The 22,234-nt window shown below is 44.5% G+C and overlaps 1 protein-coding gene across 1 annotated transcript in view; it reads left to right on the top strand.

Annotated features, from left to right (window-relative positions):
• Positions 1 to 2,807: 2,807 nt before the first annotated feature.
• The window catches only part of SORD (sorbitol dehydrogenase), a 54,415-nt gene continuing 34,988 nt past the window's right edge, over positions 2,808 to 22,234 (top strand). Inside the window, exons 1-3 of the mRNA XM_088443520.1 lie at positions 2,808 to 2,893; positions 13,820 to 14,029; positions 16,975 to 17,008. Of these exons, the coding sequence (XP_088299646.1) occupies positions 13,955 to 14,029; positions 16,975 to 17,008 (109 nt within the window). The 5' untranslated portion in view covers positions 2,808 to 2,893; positions 13,820 to 13,954. The remainder of the gene's footprint in view (positions 2,894 to 13,819; positions 14,030 to 16,974; positions 17,009 to 22,234) is intronic.

Genomic DNA, 22,234 nt, shown 5'->3' with positions numbered 1-22,234 from the left:
ACCTGTCCACCACCACATAACTGACCCTAAGGATAACAGGTAAGCTTCATTTTTTTTTCTGAATTTTTAAATAACAAACTTTTGGCTTAGGGGTGCCGTGAGAGCAATGCTGTTACTCTGGGGCGCCGTGATTCAAAAAAGTTTGAGAACCACTGGCTTAAGCTGTCTCCCGACAAGAGTTTGTTACTAAATTCGCTTGAAAATTAACATTATCACATTGTGAATTTGGCGTAAAATATTTATCACATCTGCATTTAAGATGTGGATTGTGATAAATATGCCCCTTACACCCATACCACAGGTAAGACTTAAATCTGACGCTCATTATCTGAAGTTGTTTCCCCAACAAATGAAAATGGCTGACGTCCATTGAAACGTTGGTATAAAAGTTAACTTTGGCTTGTATTTATACCATGGATGTGGTATAAGAGATAGACCAGTGGTTTCCAACCTGTAGCTCGCGGGCTACCAGTTGCTCGCAGTCTTAATTTTGGTAGCTCACCTAGCTACAGTACTGCCGAGTCAACTAGAGAAAGTGACTGATGTGTGCTCCCCCGTGGCATCAACGCCATGGGTGGAGCCACAGGGAAGCACATCTGGTGATTGCCGCAGCCTCTACAGCAATCAACTGATGTGCTTCCCCGTGGTTGCACCCACGGCGTCTACACTACGGCGGAGCAAGTGACTGCCGCCCAGCCCTGCTGGAAAAATCACACAGTAGCCCTGCCGAAAACATCACACAGTAGTTCTGCCTATATCTTTTGCTCCTCTACTGCACGTACCTCCTTGCAGCCGGTAATTAACAGTGAAATGTGCCTGTTCTTAAATTTTATTTACAAACTACAACAATATCATTGTAATAATTAAATGCATTTTTATTTTCTACGAAACATTTTTTTTTTCATTTTCATTAAATTACCTTCAATTATTCAGTTATTAGCCAGATTTTGTTTTTTGACAATTTTAGTACAGTAGCTCTTGAGGAGGTTTCATTTTTCTAAAGTACCTCACACCCTAATTAACGTTGGAGACCACTGAGATAGACAGTAATTAGATAGAAACCAGATGTTAGACAGTCAATAGTTAGACAGGGACAAAAGGTCGACAGGGACAAAAGTCAGACACACTAAAGTTAGACATGTAAAAAGGTCGACAGGTAAAAAAGGTCAACAGGGTCAAAAGTTCGACATGAAAATGGTCAACACAAAAAAAAAAATATATATATATATATTGCCCTAACCTTCACCCTAACCCTAACCCTCCCCTTGGTGCCTAACCCTAACCCTCCCTCATGGTACCTAACCATAACTGTCTGGGTAAGTGCCTAACCCTAACCGTGGGGGTAAGTGCCTAACCCTAACCCTAAAAATTTTTTTGTGTCAACCATTTTCATGTTGAACGTTTGACCATGTCGACCTTTTGTACCTGTCGATCTATTTACATGTCTAGCTTTAGTGTGTCTGACTTTTGTCCCTGTCTAACTATTGACTAACATCTGGTGTCTATCTAGACATTGGGCAATATTCAATTTGATGCGAAAAGTTCGTTACTGGCAATAATTTATCGCCAATGACGTCATTTTCGCCTATTTCAATTATCCCCATATTCAATTTCAAAGACTTTTCGCTGGTGCAAAAAGTCTTTGTTAAAAAACGGGGATAACTTTTCTCCATGTAATACATGGTGAAAAAAAGTGCAGAAATTGGATTTAGGGGTGCAGGCTTAAAAAAATAGCCTGCATCACTGGGAATGTCCCCTAAAAGTAATGTGTTTAAAAAAAAAAAAAAAAAACAATCAGGACACCCCAAAAAACAATAGGGGACAAACTTCTAAAATAGCGAAATTGATTTTGGAGGGGTTCCCAAGTATGTGGCAGGTGTTTTCTTCATTGTGGGTGGTAGCGGCAGGTGCATTTTTGAAGAAGTTTGAGTAAACATTTTAAGGACTTAAAAATATGCTTGCTCCCATTTTCATGTACCCCAAATTTGAAGGGCATAGTTATTTTTAGCCCCAAAAAATTGCTAAATGCTTTTCTTCATCTGTTCTTCACAGGCACATTTATGCACCTGCCGCGGCTATTTAAACCCCCGACCAAATCGGGGTTACCCATAGTGATCCCCCATGTCATGACATCTTTAGGGGCGTGCCAGGATGATTTCCCGAAAGTTGACAGGACTTTTTGCCTGTTCCAGTTTCGCCGGGTCCCGTTTTCGCGTCCTTGCAAATTGAATACGAGGATAAGCGGGGACGTGCGCGATACTTTTCCACCTGCAAAACAGACGAAGGAGGCGAAAAGTCCGGACTTTTCGCCTCAAATTGAATACGGGCCATGGTCTATCAAATTACTGTCTATCTATAGTCCGGAACCCTTATGCCACTGAACGTTTCTAAGTGCCACCTCTTTTTCATATATATATATATATATATATATATATATATATATATATATATATATATATATTTATATATATTTATATATATATATATATAGTTGCATTTCGCGTTATCTAATAAAAAAAAAACTAAAACCTTTGTACTAGCTGTCTGCTTTTAGTCTGCAGGGATTGTCTTAGTTGTAACTTTCAATCAAATACATAAACATTTAATTTATTACAATGCATTTTAAATGTAATATGAATGTTTCCAGAACCATGAAAGTGCTCAAGACAAGCTCGAGTACAGTGTGTGTGATTATCGTGTATGCAGCTCTGTGTGTACTGTAGATATTCCATGTGTTTATCACTGGAGTTTTGTACTTACTGATAATATAACTACTGCTGAGTAAAGTTTTTTGAAAAAAAAAAAAAGTCGACAGGGAAGTCATGAAATATTCCCTGATGGTGTTTGCTGCAGGAAATAAGGGATCAGTAGCAGCAGCTTCATCATAAATACTGTAAGTGAATCATGGTTTGTTATCGCTATGCAGATCTAACAGTGGCCTGAACATAGGAAACTTACATATGATACTAAATGCAAATATGCATAGCAGCTGTGACAATATGCAGCATTTTGTTCTGAAAGTATGCAGTTTTTCTATTACGTGCTGTAATAGAAAATAAACCACAGCCCTACTTCACATTGACAGTGCTAAAATGATTTATATATATATATATTATTGAAGTAATTCCATATTTTGTTTGGGGAGCAACAGCAACTTTCATTGTCTTAATAAAATAATCAGCCATACTTTTATATGCTGTCATTTAAACAATACATCATGTGATAGTACATAGCCCAGCTATGTACTATTCTGCCCTTCATTTACCCTATATTTCCAGGGCTCATTCACACATATGCAATGTGGGTACAGTAAGATGCATGAAAAGTAACATGTGGTTTAGTCATATTTTGTTTGTGTTTTCCATGTGTTGCACTTTTCCCAATACGTTTTATTGTGCTGTTAGCTTACATGAATGTGTCCTATAGAATGTAAGCTTGCGAGCACAGCTCTCTTTCCTCTCTGTCTGTTATTACCCAGTCTTCATTTATTACTGTTTTGTTTCTATGGGTCCCATTTATCAATAATTGCATTTGCAATGGCCATGATGACATTACAGGATGCGATGATAGCGCAGAAATGTATGAAATGTCACACGCAGGGACTGGAGTGTGCTCGGAGTGGAGAGACTGTCTCTCTCCTTCTGTGCCGGACTCCTGCGTATGAGTGAGCTAAGACCCCCCATGCGTGGCGGCTATTGCCCTCTCCCTTCCAACAATATTTGTGAAGTGTGCACCCATAGGCTACATCAGCACAAGCTGCGGGGTACAAACTTCGGAATGCATCACATTTCGGAGTAAATCTGACAGCATAGCATCCCTCATATGGGGGTTGTGGCTGCTGTCGGAAATGGAGGGACCACTGCAGATATCTGCGGGACCCCCATAATACATCTGGGAGATGCTAAATATAAGGATCCACCGAAAATGGGCGTTTTCCGGGAATATGCCGCAAATATTTAATGATAAATAGGCCCCTGATTGTGAAGTGCAACAGAGTATAGTAGTAACTACTGGTACTTTAGTAGTAACTGTAAATAAAAAAAAAAAATTAGAACTAGAGGTACTTGATAACACTATGCCAGCCTGCCATGCCAGGGAGGATTCCTTTACCTTGAAGAAGCGAACTCGGACTGTTGACCAAATTTCCACCTTCCCCTAAGTGTTTAAAGTACAATTATACCATTTTCAGACAGACAGTGGCAAAACCCCCGGATTTTTCCCGACATTTGCATACCGGGTTGTTTTGCCATTCTCTGTCTGTACCCCCCGTCAGACAGAAGCGCAAATTACCGGGTCAAAAATTTCAACCCGGTAGTTGGTAGCTGATTTACACGGGTATTTCTTCTGTCTGAAAGGGTCAAATCGGGACTAAATTCCTGTGTCTCCGACCCTGGTAAATTCCTGGGTCGAAGTCCTGGGAATTTAGACCCAGGTTGACCCCTTCAGACAGAAAAAGGACCAGTGTAAATCACCACATTACCGGGTTGAAATGTTTAACCTGGTAATTTGGATTTCTGTCTGAAAGGGGTATGACTGATCAACTGTTTTCACTGCCAAGCTGTGCTATGTGTTCCCTTTTCGCAGTTCTCCCTGGCAGTGGTTACAGCTAGGATGGCAATAAAACACTAGACAAGGCAGCACAGAGAAAAACAATTCTGATAGTGAGGTATGCACTAATTATTCAGCCATGGATACACTATGGAATTAGAAATATTTATTAAAATCATAATATCCACTATAAATGTGCCCTTGCACGGTGCAATTTTTTTTACACGATTTGCCCATTTTCGATTGATCGTAACGACCAATCGTGGCGTTTTCCTGGACGATTACTATGGCGATGCGTGTCCACGGCGTTGTGTATCGGCATCGTTGATCAACTGAACCTGCAGAAAGATTTCGACCTATCGTGCATGATGTGACACACATTGTTCGCTGTTTTGCTTGATGAACGAACCAATGTACGATGTGTTGACAATTCCCTCACCATTCCCCTCCTCCATACATCCATACATCTATATCTTTTGCTTGTTTGTACAATCTTTTCATTTGTTGGCACAAATCGTTAAGAATTTCAAAGGAAATCGTAAGCGAGATCGGATCGTTTACAAATCGCACCGTGTACAGGGGGGTTTTAGATATAACAGTTGACCTAAACCGTGAACTCATCAGCAAAACATGTACAAAGTCCTATATGATTCTGATATAGAACCATACGAAAATAAATATTGCAAAGTTCATAATTTCAATAATACCACTGCAGTTGGTGTAATACACTGATCGATATTAGGCTAGTGTATCTTGAATCTTAATTCCTCATATATCCAGGTTGTTATTATTCAGTGTGAACAGCACAAGAGGTGAATGTACTAACAACACAGAGGTATGTTATACTTGCATATATTGGCATAGTATGTATATCAAAACTTATTCTCATGAATAGGATAGTGACGCTGTAATACCCACAAGTTTGCTAGTGCATAGGTCCAAAAACTAATCCCATAAATAGAGTTGTTAGTTGGCAGCTGATAGTATGTCCAGTACCGCCATACATGCATTGTACGCCTAGTAGTGACTGGTAGAGCAGAGCAGCAATACCAGATCGTTTTCCGAAAGAATTTAGGGAGGCCAGCTGGGAATTGCAATTGTAAACAAAGGAGATATTGAGTGTATTTATTTAAGTTTTGGCAGTAACAGTGTGAGGTACAGTATGTGCAAATGTTCTTAGATGTTTGATACAGTATGTGGAGAACAATGGACCATTCTGAGTCAAGAATCACACCTGGAAGCAAGTTTGAGGGATATGGTTTATTTTCTTGTTTTACAAAGAAACCGAGATATTCAATAGACAGCATCTCTGGCATGAGTTCATCGAAGATGAAGTGTTAAGCTGCATACACACACAACGATTTTTTGAACGATTATCGTTAAACGATATCGTTTAACGATAATCATTTGAAAATATCGTTCACTTTCTGAGTGAAACGATGAACTATAATAGTTCATGCGCGTTCACGTTTGTAGTTTGTAGTTCCGTCAGACTTGTCAACTCAACGATTTTCATTAAGGGAATATGCAAAAATCTTTGTAGTTCAAAAAACTCGTTCATTACACTTTAAAAAATCTGACAGATAATGTGACAGAAAATCGTTCCTAAAATCGTTGGCAACAAAATCGTTGTGTGTATGCAGCTTAAGAAAGACATTCATCTATTCAGCACAGCTGGTGAGCGATCCAGAGACTATAGATATATTTAAATACTATACAAAAAATAGATGCTTTTGAAATCCAAAGGAACTTACTCATTTTTCATGAGAAGTGTTTGAGAAGAGCAGAGGGCCTAGCACAGAGCTTTGTGGTCCTCCAACTGATAGAGGAATCGAAAAGAGTAGTTTGATGGACCCCAGGTTAAGAAAACATGTGAGAACAGGATTGTATCATTTAGTCTTGTATGCTAGCCATGATTTTAGAATAATTTATGACTTTAAACTTCATTATTAGCCCTTTTAGCACAAGCTATTTCAATGCGAGGCAGGGGTGTATCTAGGGGTCTGAGCGCCCCTGGCAAAGTAAGGGACTGGTGCCTCCCCTTATTTGAAATAGGGAAGGTGCGCGTACCGATAAAGGGACGTGGTCTTGCAATGCGTATGCAATCGCAGTGGCTAATTTATGCATCCCACATCCGTTACCACCCCCAAACACAGTCCACCTGTCACTCATTCTGCGATGTATTCCTTTGTGCGTCCGTAGTCGCACTGTGATCTCTGCGCACCTGCAGTGCAGCTTATATGCATGCGCAATGACAAATAATTGATTGATCTGTGTACGTAATCGCAATTGTGCTCAGCTCTGAATCAGGCCCTGAGTGCATACCAGCTAAAGTGGTCCTGATGTGCAAATTTCAGTAATCTAACAATAATACAGCCTGAGTAATATTCTAATTCCAATGTATAGTTATTGACACACAAATCATTACTGGGAAAATCAGCTACAGTATGTAGCTATACCATCCCTGTTGTCATAGGTGCCGTATCATTACAACTGTATATTTGTGAAGGACCGCTGAAAATATAAATGTCACTTAATTAATATAGAAATATAAGCAATATCAATGAAAACAGGAATAAACACCCGATTTAAGCCCGTATTCAATTAGGGAGCGAAAAGTCCGTGATGGACTTTTCGCTCCACATCGGAGCTTTTCTGGGGATAAAGTATCGGGCGCGCACCCGCTTTATCCCCGTATTAAATTTAAAATGAGCGAAAACGGGAGCCGGCGAATTGGGTTCAACGAAAAAAAATGGGAATTTTCGGGAAATGTGCATGGGACCCCCCTAAAGATGTCCAGACATGGGGGGATCACTATGGGTACCCCCATTTTTGCCTGCAGAAGAAAGTCAGGTTTTTAAATAGCCGCGGCCGGTGTTTTTTTCCCGACATTGAAGAAGTGTTGCAGAAGAGCACTTAGGTTTGTTTTTTTTTGTTTTTTTAAGTGGTCCCATCAACTTTGGGGTATATGAAAATGGGTACTAGTTATCCCAGTTTTTTCTCAAAGACTTTTCGAACCTGCGTAAAGTCTTTCAAATTGAATACGGGGATAATTGAAAGAGGCGAAAATTATGTCATCGCTTAATTGAATACCCCCTTAGAGACAAACAATTTACCAATACACAAATGCAACATATATATTTTTTTTAATTCTTGTAAAAATATATTTAACATTATTACCAAACACTACACTTGTACAGAAAGCCTCCCTCAGGCACTTTAGTGCTGCAGTTCATGCACTGTTACTAGCACCGATGTCAATGGTTGGTGACACATGAATGTTAAAAGCAGAGGACCTGATTCAGACCCGTTCGCTAGTTGTGGCCGCTCGCTCCCAGCGTATGGAAATTCAGTGACGTCAAGGCATCAGCTCGCACAGCAAGACATAATCACGCCCACTATGTTTTGGCGAGCGATCACTTTGTGTTTATAGACACCCACCAGCCTGTCTTTAACCGCCCACTTGCGTACGTCATCTCCAGGAAGTATATACAACCATCGGTACATCGGGAACCATCGGATCAGACAGCAGCGCTTGCGGTTGACTGTACCCTACCGCAAGCACTGCGAGCAGTTCTGTGTAAAAATCTACCAGGTGACGTGTACTATGACGCTGCCTGTTAATTATGCACGCCTCTGAAACGGCGTTGAAACACTCTGGCACGCCTGCGTCCGCAAATCCACTCCCCCGTTACTACTGCCCTGCCCCTGTTACCACCCTCAAACGGCCTCTCCTGTCACTCATTCCACTGGGCTGTCCAGGCAGGACGAGCGAGCACATTCTGATCGCTCTTACTAGTTTGCGCACGCGCACTGCAAACTATACGCATGCGCACATTAGCAAACATCGTCTGCAACGAGCGGCCGCTTGCTAGTGAACGGGTCTGAATCAGGCCCAGAGTGTGCAGCTTTCAATAGACACTGCAGATCTTTGTGAGAGGAGCTTTTCAATGTACGGACGGTCTTTATTACGTGGGTAGCCATACATGCAATTGCATTCTTAACTGACCAGCCAAAGATGGGCCACATGTTGCTGAAGCTGAGGGCCTACACAACGATAGGACAGGTTTAGATATGGTGAAGGAAAGTTTGGTAAAACACTTGTCTTTTAACATCAGTTACACAAGTTAACCCATGCTCTTTCAGATAGAAAATGAGTTGAAAAAGCAGAAACAAAGTATTGTATCATTGTGACATCGCAGGTATGTAAAGGGAGCATAGATAGAAATGATAGCAGAGTTGGTGACTGGGAAAAGCAGTCCACTTTATACTTTTTTTTTTGGCACCAAATAAAGTTACAGTTGTAGGAACCTATTTCCTGTAGACACATCAGGCGTCTCGATTCCTACAAAATAAGCAGTAGTTAAAAGTGCACGATCACAGGGAAACTGGGAGTCATGTACATTGCCTTTTCCTGTGTATGAGTAGATAGCCTTGCTTCTCTTCCACATGTACAGTAATAGGGATTAATTGACGTTTCCTGGTGGGTTTGAGCTCAAAATTTAAAACGGCACTGATATTAAGTGTAAAACATGCCAGGCTTTGCACTTAATATTAAAGTGGCTTTACATTTTTAACTCAAACCTGCTGAGAAGCAGCTGCTGGTGCTTTGCAAATATACCCCATAGACATAACAAGATACTTTCTCCAAGTTAGTAGGTATTACCACCGGCCGCCTTCCCGACAGCGGAAGCCCGGCAGGGGTGAAGATCCCGATCGCTAATTAAGGTAAGTGCTGCTAACCCTACTCCCTACCGTAAACCTAACCCTCCTTTAGGGGTGCCTAACCCTAACCTCCCCCCCCTAGTGCCTAAACCTAACCCCCCCTTCCCCTAGCCTAAACCTAACCCTCCCAGGGGGGTGCCTAACCCCAAGTCCCCCCCCGGGAGCACTAAAACCTAACCCTCCCTCCCCGTGGCTGTCCGCGCCCGGCTTATCTTTATTCGGTAAGCCGGGCGTCAGCCTCCCGGCGTAGGTCTAATGACAGGTGTCGGGTTTTCGCCGCCTGTCACGAGTACCGTAACAGGATTTGACAGTCGGGAAGCCGGCAGTCGGCATTTAGACGGTCAGCTTCCTGACTACATCCCCTCCAAGAGGATGAACCAATAAAGTATCATGCTGGATAGGTTTGGCCAGTTAAAAACATACAACTTATTTCAGGGATCTTGTTTTAGCTCAGGGATGGCACAATTATAGGTGATTTCACATATGTCTGATGTATTGTGCTGTGTTGTGTTTGTGGAAGCAACTTGAGCAAACCTGAAATAATGATCAATAGACTTGCTGTGCTTTACAAATATTTAACAAAGCGGAGGCAGACCTTTGATCAAGCCTTTAGTTGTTTGTTAATAGTACATTGTATCTTCTATGGAACCTTGTCAGTACTCATTTATCATCAGGTGAACACAGGGCCTGATTCAGCAAGGAATGCAGTTGCTAATACGCACGCAATCGGCCAGATGTTGCTTACTGCGCAAGCGCGAACTAGCCATGCGATCAGGACTACAATCGCAGTGACTACGCAGACCCATCGCAGAGTGATTGACAGGAAGTGCCCTTTGTGGGTCTTGACGGGAGGGGGGTAGTTACACTGGTAGGCTTGCCAGTGCGTTTGAATGACGTTGCAGGGGCATGCATAAATTAGCCACTGCGATGGCGTACGCAGCTTGATTACTCATAGCGTGCGATGAAGTTAGCAATTTCTGAGTAAGGTCAGAGCTTGTGCAAGTGTACACGAGGCTGCGATGGTACTCGATTGTACCAATGTTTTCGCAGTCTTGCTAAACATTACAGATGTGTGTAAGGTAAAGTGGGCGTCCTTATGTAGTGCTGCGGCGGCATTGCGATCGCAATTACTTAGCATACTATCGCCGTTGAACTGCGTGCATAATTGCTATTGCATTCACAGTTGTGTTCCGTAGTGAATCAGGCCCACAATATGTACATTATAATTTTTCAGCAACTGCGATGGCATACGCAGCTTGATTACAATCCATTATGTGCTTCTTGTTCTGCGCTGTATCCTTTCAGTTTGACAATGAGGCTGTTTAAAAAATCAGATCTGTACAGTATATATTGTTTTGTATGTATTTATTATATATTGGTTCAATGCATTAAATTGATAATTCGCATTATGCAGACTGATCATCTGATCATGAAAACTAAACTATTTGCATATACAGCAATTGCAATTATTTTGTGTTTTTTTTTTTTTTAATGGCTAACATTTGTGTAGCTATATTGTAGCTAGAGTAATGATCAGTGTGTCATATAGCGTAATCAATTGTGTCACAATGTGTCTTAATCGCCTCACCTACCTTCTTTTGTATAAATATCCTTTTTGCTGTGTGTGACTCCATAGCAGGTTTGTGAAATTATCCTTAAAGATGTCATTACTGATGATTTAATTAAACTTATCATTATATCAATATTATGGTATTGTTGGCTAGGAGTTTTTGTGGGCAAGTTCCAGAAACTGTAGGCAAAGACATTACAAGACAAATTATTGTACCTAGGTAAAACAGTAAATTTCACATACTTGCAAAATTGTCATTATAATAATTGTCATAGTAATTGCTACTACTTTATGCGTTCATTGGTGATTCATCATCCATGTTGATTTAGTAACTTCACCATGGACCTCATTCAGAGTTTGACGTGAGCTTTATTTGTCCTCAACTTACTCTTTTTTTTTGTTTAGTGCACATGCATGTCTTTTCGCAATGCAGATCTTTTTTTTCCATAGCAACTCAGATGAAAAATCAACTTATGACTCCCTGCACCAAAAGGACAGAGGCCCTGATTCAGAGCCGGACGCTCTGACAGAGCGCTCGCTCTGAATCAGGGCCGTCCCTCCTCCTTTTTGGAGCGGCCTCCAGGCCGCTCGCATAGCTGTGGGTGACCACCCACAGCTATAGCGAGCGGCCAAACTGATGATCCTGATGGTGAAGACCATCGCGACCATCAGGCTTGCGACGAGACCCTTTCGGTAGGGTCTCGCTGCCGCAAGCCCTGGAGTGCTTTTGGCTCTATCAGAACCAAAAGCACTCCCACTGACATCACTAGTGATGTCAGTGGGGCCGGCCGCAGATGGTAGGCGTTCCAATGGGAACGCCTCCGTCTGGGCAGCCACGCCCCCGACATGCCCACCAAAGGGGGCGTGCTGTCAATCACCATCGACAGCACGCCCCTTTTGGTGCGAGACCCATAACAACGGCTTGGCCGCCGTTATTCGGGTCTCGCGCATGCGCACGACGGAGCTGCCTCCGTCGTGCGCATGCGCACTTGGGCGACATCAACCCGCTTGCGAGCACTCAGCGCTCGCGAGCGGGTCTTAATCAGGCCCAGAGTGTTGGAGGGGTGCAGGGAGGGCCTATCAGTGCGATGTCTGCTAAAATAGCCATCTAAAAGACCCCTGTTAGGAGGGAGAAGAATTTCAGGTTCTCAAACCCTGGTGTAAATTGCGAGCTGATGATGATGTTGGCCGCTGTCTGCGTCTGAGACACACCCAATTGTGCTTACCTTGTGAAACTGTTGGAGCTGTGATCTAATAGCAGGATTACAGTGAAACTACACCTCCTGTTGGTTGTATTTCTTTACTCTGCAGTAGTAACAAATAGGTTGCATTTTACTCTTGCGCTTAGATGCATTTGTGTCCATCTCAAGTTCAATTCAGTTATGAGCAAGAGGGGCGAATTGCTGTTGCAACAGCGTAGAATCACAGGCAACGAATCCCCCTCCCCCCCCCCAGTGGCCCGATTTCGCCTTGGACTAATCTCACTCTGTGGCTGCGAACTTAAATCCACGAGTCCAGCGGTACCGAACTCACAAGCGTGACTGCGTTGCATCTAATTGAATTGGGTTGAACCCTCTGAATGAGGTCCTATATGTGTTGAAGTTCTGGACCATTTTAAAAACACTGAGGTGTACTTTTCCTGTGTCTTCAGAGATTAAGGGCTTGATTCTGTGTCGGACATACTGATGTGTCCACATACATCTATCCTCAATGCGCTACAAGTGGCACGACACATAACGCGGGAGCTCCGTGTGCCTCGGTAGCGCTGAGCATTTTTGTGCGACTTTTTACATTCAAATGCGTCTTATTTACACAGGGACGCGAATAGCTAGCATAAGCATCTTATGCTGATTAAAATGATATGCAGCATGCCTATGTCCTCTGTGCGTCTGCGGGTGTATCTGCATGCAAAACGCTGTGTTACATTGTCAGTGGCTGTAACACTGTAACATAGCGCTTTACATGCAGATACACGCACTCCATGGTATGGCACAATTAGAAGGGCTGTTTAATGCGCAAGGAGGCTAGATGTATGAGGACTAGGGATGTGCAGGCTTGGATTAGTTCGGATTTTCCCGCCAAATTCTGATTTTTCCCGGCAAAAATTGGGTTTCAGAAAGAGGCAAAACGTAATCTTTCATGGACAAACATCATCTTTCATGGACTTTTGTCCAGGAATGATGATGTTTGTCCATGAAAGATGACGTTTTGCCTCTCTTTGAGACCTGATTTTTGGCGGGAAAAATCCGAACTAATCTGAGCCTGCACATCCCTAATGAGAACACATCTGTAGCGTCAATGTTGGACACAGTGGAGCAATGTTTTTCATATGTGCATGCCTCCCGATGGTGTTGGTACACAGGCACAGTCCATATTTTGATGAATGGTCTCTGACAGATATTGGTTGTTTCTGGGAGCAACTGGGTGTTAGTAGAGGAATGGCTAATCACACACATGCAGATATTGCGTTTAATGAGAGTGTCACGGGCGTGTTGCTGATAGTGGTTGAGTTCAGAGCTGCAAAGCTGCTTGCATAGGAAGCCATATTCAGATGAATAATCTGCACCTTTACATGGGCTGGTGCAAGTTTAAATGGTGCATCTGATGCACCGAGCGGTATTTCGGAATCTAAGGGCGCTGACAGTGGGCGTCTCCGTCTTGCACATTCCGATGCACGGATGTACACCAGGGAAGGGCTTTGTCGCATCATTAGCATAACGTAATTAGTGTATACACAACTGCGGCAAAAGATGTAAAGATGGCCCTGTCTGGGTCCAACTCAGAATCAGGACCTTAATGTATTATTTTGTGGTGAATCTTCTCTTCTGGTCACTCTGTTACAGTAGTTGATTAACTATAATTTTGCAAAGAGAACATAGAATGGTTATAAATATTAATACTCCGTTCTTGTCAATGATATATTTGTCTGACTAAGCAGAAGGGAACATGCCAAATACTCTCTCTATTTCTCTGCAGGGTCAAAAGCTGAATGGAAATCTGACAAGCAGAAAGAACAGATAAAACTTTAACCTGACACTCTGATGTGGAGCAAAAACAAGTGCAGCAGATACAGCGAGGACACATTCCCAGGGACAGTCGAGTGAAACAACTATGGCAGCCACAAAGCTGGGGCTGTCTGTAGAGAACCTGTCCGTGGTGGTCCATGGGGTTGGAGACCTTCGTTTGGTATGCCTTTACCTATCCATTGTGTGTTTTACCATATACAGGACCTAAGTCACATTTCATTTCCTATTTACTAGCATACTTTCTAGCCTTTTAAATAGACACTCTTTAGCATGTTTACTATGTGCAGAATAAAATACAATAACTTTAGTACTGCAAACATTAAGCTAGAAGAAAATAGTAAAAAATTAAACATGACTATTTTCAAGTAATTTATGTGTCCATAGAAATGTCATTAAATGGGTTTCCCTTTCCTGTGTATTTTGTTACCTAATTAAACTACAGTTTAGGGGCAAGCAGGGCCCGTGTGGTCTTGTGATCATCAGGGGATCCTGGTTCACAATGGTTGCTCTTTAGAGGCAGCCGGGCTCCAGGTGTGCATTTGCGCATAGCAACATACAGCAGCCACTCCTACTTGTCCTGACAACATGATTATAATATAAAAGGCTCTGCCTGCCCAAGGAAAAAAGGTATTGGGCTGGTGGTATTGGCTTACTAACTAGCAGCAAATAGAACAGGGCTTGACAAATTTTTCTAACATCTAGGAGCCAGGATGAAAGTGCAGGAGCCAGATCACTGCCCCCCCCCAAAAAAAATTACAGGAGTGAGTGAGGAGCACAGCTGTGTGTGTTATGCAACTGTTATACACACTATACTAGTCCACAAAATGGTCACAGTTGAATGGTTATAGTAACATGGAGGCCCCCTCACTGCTCTGCACAGCTCCTCTGCTCCACCCCCCACCCTAATAACAGACCACATTTCATATAAAACAATGGTGCCAGAAAGTACAACAGAACCCCCCTCCCCTCGTGGTCACACCACTATCCCTCTGAAGCCGCTCTACAATCCCTGGCCATGCATAGACCCTATTACCGGGGAGCTCTATGCAGCCAGAGATAGGAGACAGTAGACAGCAGGGACTTACAGGAGGATCAGCGTAGACTGAGACAGACAGCATGAGTCAGAGCAGGCTGGGATGGAGCGGAGTCGTCAGCGCAGGCTGGGATGTAGAGGAGGAGTCAGCGCAGGATGGGACGGACAGGAGGAGTCAGCACAGGCGAGGATGGACACAGGCACAGCAGTCACCGCAGATGACACTCAGCACATGCACTCCTGTGCATGAAATGAACGCTGTAATACTATAGGCATGAATCTCCGCGGGAGCTGATGAGGATCTGCTTCCTCCCTCACTGCAAAATCTGGTAGCCAGGCAGCAAAATCTGGTAGCCATGGCGACCTGGCCCCTGGGATTTGTCAAGCCCTGAAATAGAAACTATGTGCTGTTGCCTACAGTGACAATATTGTATAAAAAGAATCCTTGACATTACTGCCAAAGCTCATTTCAATATTTTGTTTCGAGGTATTCTTAGCAGTAAAAAAATATCTTTTCATGTGCTAAAAAGTTATGTATACCAAAACAAATAAAAAAATAACAGCCTAATTTTTTCTGATACAGTAGAATGAACACATTACTAGTACACATTATACATTATTGTTGCATTGTCTAACAAGTCGGATATACTGTAGATGTAAATTAAAATGCAAACCCTGTAATAAACGTATATATTTTAGCTTTGATACTAGTATTATGCATTAGACAGACCTGTTATCTATCAGTAGTTAGACTTGGGTCAGGTGTCTGTGACTTTTCTTTGTAATAATTGACTAGTAGTCTTTTGTTCAAATGTTGATTATGAAATCAAATCTGAACAGAGTTTCTTTGTCTACACCTATTTAATGTTTTTTTTTCTTTAGTAATACCCAGTCCAGTTTGTATAGAAAAATAAATATTGTTAATAGTGTAAATTCATATTTTTATGTTTTATAGTTGCCCTACTGATTGTGTTTATTATTATCTAGATCTTTAGCTACTCCTATAGAATGTAAGCTTGCAAGCAGAGCCCTCTTACCTCTATGTCTGTCTGTTATTACCCTGTGTTGTTCTATAAATGTTTCCAATTGTAAAGCGCAACGGAATATGCTGCGCTATATAAGAAACTGTAATAAATAAAATAAATACTCTGATGTTTGTTTATTTTTCTAGTCTACAGTACATTATTGTTATTGAAATAATTGCATTTAACAAGTAATTAAAGTTTATTGTGTGAAAATGTATAACAAAAATAAAAAATAAGCATTTTCATTCAATCAAAACAACATTTTTAAAGACTGTTCCGTGTCATGTGTATAAAGATGCTGTGAGCACAGCTACTGTTGGCTTAATAACTGTAATGATGACAAGGTTGCAATGTATAGTTAAATGATTAGAATGGAAACAATAAATAAGATACTGTGAAATAGTTACATTTTACATGTTGGAGCTATGAACATTTAGGGGGGAATTAAATTGTTATTTTGGGCGCCTTAACTAATGAGTGTCCGATCGAGCAATTCAATTGTTGATCCGTTCGGGCGTGGGAGCCGCCAGTGCTGACATTTATGCTCACAACCTCCTAAGCAGGCGAGCAGAAATGTGCAAAACATCAGTGGTTTGGGTACGGTGCCCGAGCCAGGACTTTAGTCAGGTTTAGCCACTTTACGCAACTACAAGCCTGATAATGAACAGCCAAAAGAATTTAATTGCTCTGTCGGGCGCCCATTGATTATCGCCGCCAAAAAAAGCTATTTCACCCCTATTTTGAGTTCACCCCTTATAGAGGCTTTTAGTTTATATAATACTCATTAATTCTGTACAGGGCACTATTACTCTCAGCAAACTGACCTTTTCCCCCATAGCTTTCACTTATTTGAATTTAGTTATTAGACCTACTGTGAAAATGCCCAGTTACTAACATTGTGATGCTCTGGCTGTAGAAATGCAATCTGCAGTTAGATTAATTTGCATTCACATGAATAGTAGGACAATGCCCTGTTCATAATTTGATTTTAATTTTATTATTACTATTATTATTATTATTATAGATTTTTTTCATGTTTTCTTCTAGGAATATCGACCAATTCCTGAGCCGAGTCCAAATGGTGAGTTTTATTTCATATTCGATGTGACCCTAGCTATAGCATTCATTTACTGTGGCTGTATATATAAGTACATATTCTTTTTGTTATGCAGATAAAAAAAATTGCATTCATGCTTTATATAAATAACATGATCATGAGATGATTTGTGTAAAGTTAGTATCCTCTTTGTTACTTACACAGCACATTTCACTGGCAGTACTTGCCATGACCTGGTCCATCCACAGGGCAGTTTGGAAGCTGATGCTGGCAACACAAATACATACAGGTCACGATTTCCCGCTGTGTAGAGCATCTCTGAAAGATCATAAAATGGCTGTTTACACACAAAGGACCTGATTCAGACCTGCTTGCTAGGATACATTCTCTGGAAGCTGGCCGATATCTGCATTTTGCGCATGCGTATGCATCGCGATGCGCATGTGCGGACCACTGCGAAAGATTGGGAAGTGCTCGCTCGCCCAGCATAGACAGCCCAGTTGAATGAGTGCCAGGAGAGGCCGTTTGTGGGTGGTAACGGGCTGGCCACTAGAAACGGGGGAGTGGATGTACGAACGCAGGCGTGCCTGTGTGTTTCAACGCCGTTTCAGAGGCGTGCATAATTAACAGGCAGTGTCATTGTACACGTCACCTGGTTGTATTTCACACTGAAGTGATCGCAGTGCTTGCGGCCAGGTATAGTCAACCTCAAGCGTTGCGAGCACAACCGATGGTGGTCGATGTACCAATGTTTTCATGCTCTTCCAGGAGATGACGTGCACAAGTGGGCGTCTTATGAATTGCTGGTGGGCGTCTGCATACACAAAGTGATCGCTCGCCAAGACATAGTGGCATGCTTATGTATTGCCGTGCGATCGCCTGCCTTGCTGGGCGTGCACTGGATTTGCATACGCTGGGAGCGAGCGGATCTGAATCAGGCCCAGAGTGTCTTCCTCTTGGATAAAGCAATGTAATGGAGAGCTTCAGAGTCTGCTTTGGCAAGTCTACAGGTGCTAACATTTTATTTGGGCTACAGATGTATCCTCATACAGTATTGCTGCAGTCACGCCAAACAGCCCTTCTTGGCGTGCCAGGTCCCATGTCACTCAGTTTGTGTCCAGTGCCTTTTTCATCTTAGTCGCAATGCAGTGCGAATAAGATGCACCAGGAGACTGCATTGTAGCAATTTGTATACATATTCAAACAAATGTACAAGTGTTGCCTATCAAATGAATCAGCACAGTCTCCTGGTGCGTCTATTCACATCACATTGTGACTAAGATGCATTTTTGGCTGGAAAAGATCCTCGGCACAAGCGAAGTCGCGTGGGAACTGGCGGCTCACTCATGTCTGGCATCTCACGCTGCATGGTGTATTGAGGTTAGGTGTTTCTACATCAGGGTCCATAGGGTATCCACAGGATACCTTGGGGTATAGGTGATGACGTCAGGCATCGGGCACCATAGAGTTAAGTTTTCAGCCTCCCAGGATGCACTAGGGTCCCCCTCCTATACCCCGCCCCCAAGCCAAGGCATCTCAGTTTCGTTTGGTGCCCGGCCGGAGTCGGATGCACCTGTTAGAGGGGGGCTAAGAAGAGCCCCTGAAGTTTTCTTCAATGCAGCTGTGGCTACACATCTGGAAGTACAGCATGGACAGTCAGTGCTGAATTCCATGCTATCTTCCCTACACCCCCGCCGGTACCAGAACGCCGGTACCGATCCGGGGATGCTGGTAAGCATCTGGGGTCACAGCTAGCAGTGACCCCAGATGTTTGGGACCATGGCCGGATCCAAGGGGGGCAGCAGGTAAGCAGCGGGGTCCTGCGGTGGGACCCTGCTGAAAGATAGTCCAGAGTCCTCAGGCAGGGGGCTCCCTGGGTGACTGGCTGCAGCGTGGAGCCAGGTACCTAACCTGCGCTTCCACTACCACCCTGGGACAGCGGACCACGGCTGAACGTTAGCGCTGCGGCGTCCCAGGGGTTAATTGCATGCCAGGGGAACGCGCCTTCCCTGTACGCAGCCGGCGCCTCCCTCGCTGCACATAGCCCTCTCTGCACTGTGCTGACTGGCCCTGTGGCAGTGCTCATCCCCCAGGCCGGCCTCCTCTATGCTCCTCGGTGGCCATCTTTACAAGCGCATGGTGGAAGCTTGGAAGCGGTGGCATCGCGGTCTGGGTCCCCCGGCATACCTCTCCTCCGTCTGGTTCAGGTCTGTATATGCAGCACTGTGTCCTACCAGGCTCTGTGTCTGCGTAGTTGAATATCAGCGCTGTTAGTGCAGGAATTGATTTCTTTGCATTGTATGTGACTTCTGCTAGCGCTGCTGCCTGTACTTTCATTTTCTACTGTCAGCCTTTTCACTGTCCCTGATCTTTTTCTGCTAAAGCCCTTGCGGTGCGGTGATTGCAGGGTGGTCTCACACTATACTACGAGTATCAGTGAGAGGAGTCACATACTTACCATCATGTCTGAGAGTGACTTTCCTCTCCAGCTTACGTGCAAGGTACCTATAGCGGAGGGGGAGAGTAGCGCGGAGGGGCTATGTCGGCAGTGTTATTTATTGGCGCGACCAATTACTGTCACGGCCCCCGTACAGGAGCCACCCTGGGCTTGTTTCGCTAAAGCACTTACAACCCTCGTGGGCCAGTTAGCTCCGCAGCCTGCGTTCACACAGATGGGATTGTCCCAGCAATCAGTGATGTCGTCACCCATGCAGGGTTTCCCGAGACAATTGATGGTACCACACAGTCTCCCTATTTCCCCTGCCCAAGTCTCTCAGGAGCCTGCGTGGGTTAATTCTCTGACAAGTTCTGTACAGCACTTGTCGGACGTGTTACAAGGGGAGTCTGTGTTGAGGCCACATAAGCGGCTCATGGCGTCTCTGTCCGCTCCTTATGAGGATGACGACGTGACGTCTGATGAAGGGGAGATTCTGGATCTTTCTGACCAAGAACCTCTCCGTACTAAAGAATCGGACGCTAGGTCCAAGGTATATATTCCTGGACTTATTCGGGCGGTCCGCACAGCTTTAGTGATTGAGGATGAAGATCCTCCGGTGTCCAAGTCTAAATATGCCTTTTTTAAGGATATTAAGGGTGACGCCACAGTTTCCTCTTTCGGGTCAGTTAGTGGACTATTTAGAGGAGGCGTGGAAACATCCTGGCAAACAGTATCAGCCTCAGAGACGCTTGGCGGTGGCTTATCCGTTTGCGGATAATTATTTTTCTAAGTGGGAATCCCCTCCACAGGTGGATTCTAATGTGACACGCCTAGTCCGTAGTGCCACATTGCCCATGCCCTCCATGTCTTCCCTGAAGGACGCTACGGACCGTAAGGTGGAGATCTGCCTAAAGTCCGTTTATTCCCTCGCGGGGGGGGGGGGCAGCTAGGCCGGCTATGGCCATTTGTTGGGTAGCCAGAGCTATGGAGCGCTGGGCTGATACTTTGGAGGCGTCTTTCGATTCCGACTGTTCGGCTGAACAGACCGAGTTGATAGGCAATCTCCGGGATTCGGCCACTTATATCAATGAAGCGGCCTTGGATATCAGTTCCCTGGCGTCTCGAATTTCTTCGGCAGCTGTAACTGCTCGTCGCACCTTATGGTTACGATCTTGGAAGGCGGACACTGATTCCAAAAAGGGCTTGGAAGCTTTGCCATTTAATGGAGAAGTCCTATTTGGTCCTGACCTGGACAAAATTATAGCCACGCTGGCGGCAGCCAAATCTGCATGTCTCCCGTCTGCTGCAGTTCCTTCCAGTTCAGGTACGTCATCCTTTCGGCCTTATAGGGCCCAGGGTAGGCCTAAAGCACAGTCCTTTCCCCGACAGGCTGGCCCCAAAAAATCGGCCATGCCCCGGAAGCAGGCCTGGAGTACCAGACGTCCGGCCCCTAAGCCAGATGACAAGCCTGCGGCCTGACGGTCCGGGCCTCCCTTTGGGGGATCCCAAAGTGGGAGGCCACCTGCTGCAGTTCGCCCAGTGTTGGTCGGTTACCACGACAGACATTTGGGTTCTCGAGGTGGTTTCTCACGGGTACGCCCTCTCCTTTCGGCACAGGCCCCTGTCTCGATTCTTCACCACGTGTCTTCCATCAGACCGGAACAAAGCCTTGGAGCTGCGGAAGGTTTTGCACACTATGATCCAGGCTGGAGCTATAGTGCCTGTTCCATTCTCCCAGAAGGGCCAGGGTTTCTATTCCAATCTGTTTTTGGTGCAGAAACCCAATGGGTCGTATCGTCCGATCCTCAACCTCAAAGCACTCAACAAGTCTTTGCGGGTGCCGAGGTTTCGAATGGAGACCCTACGGTCCATCATTCTGGCGCTGGAACCTGGGGATTACATGGTGTCGTTGGACATACAGGACGCTTACCTGCATGTCCCTATTCTTTTACGCCATCAACAGTTCCTCGGGTTTGCAATCCGCAACGACCACTTTCAGTTCCGGGCGTTACCTTTTGGGCTGGCGACAGCACCACATGTTTTCACCAAGGTGATGACGGTCATGGCGGCTTCCCTGCGGCTGCAGGGAGTCCGCATGTTACCGTACTTGGACAACCTTCTGTTGATGGCAGGATCTCCAGAGCTCCTTCTAAGCCACTTGGACCTGACCATTGCGGTACTGCAACGGCACGGCTGGTTGATAAACTGGCAGAAGTCCACCCTGATCCCGTCTCAGCGGATTCTGCACCTCGGAGCCTTATTGGACTCCGGACAGCAAAGGATCTTTGTGACGGGGGAAAAGATCTCTGCCTTGCAGTTGAGGGAGCGCAGTTGTCTCTGCACTCGGCGATGAGGTTACTGGGCTCCATGGTGTCGGTATTCGACATGGTGGAATATGCCCAGTTTCACTCCAGACCTCTGCAGCACTTGATCCTGTCCAAATGGAATGGACTGTCTCAGAGTCTACGGTCCCAGACGATGGTACTCACGCCGGAGGTTCGCCTGTCCCTAGCCTGGTGGTTGCAGACGACCCATCTCAACAAGGGTCGTCCGTTTTTGGTGGCGAATTGGGTCCTGTTGACAATGGACGCCAGTCTTCGGGGCTGGGGAGCAGTCACGGGTCCACACTTGTTCCAGGGCAGGTGGACTCGGGCGGAAACAGAGCTTCCAATAAACATCTTGGAGCTCCGCGCGGTGTTCAATGCTCTCCAGCAGGCACATCGGGTTCTCCAAGGTCACCCAGTGCAGGTCCAGTCGGACAACGCTACCACCGTGGCCTACATAAATCGGCAAGGAGGAACCCGAAGTCGGGT

The sequence above is a fragment of the Taudactylus pleione genome, unplaced genomic scaffold (assembly GCF_031769625.1).
Source record: "Taudactylus pleione unplaced genomic scaffold, aTauple2 ptg000019l, whole genome shotgun sequence".
Taxonomy (NCBI): Eukaryota; Metazoa; Chordata; class Amphibia; order Anura; family Myobatrachidae; genus Taudactylus; species Taudactylus pleione.
The sequence above is the reverse complement of the archived record's forward strand: the minus strand, read 5'-3'. Positions and strand labels throughout refer to the sequence as shown.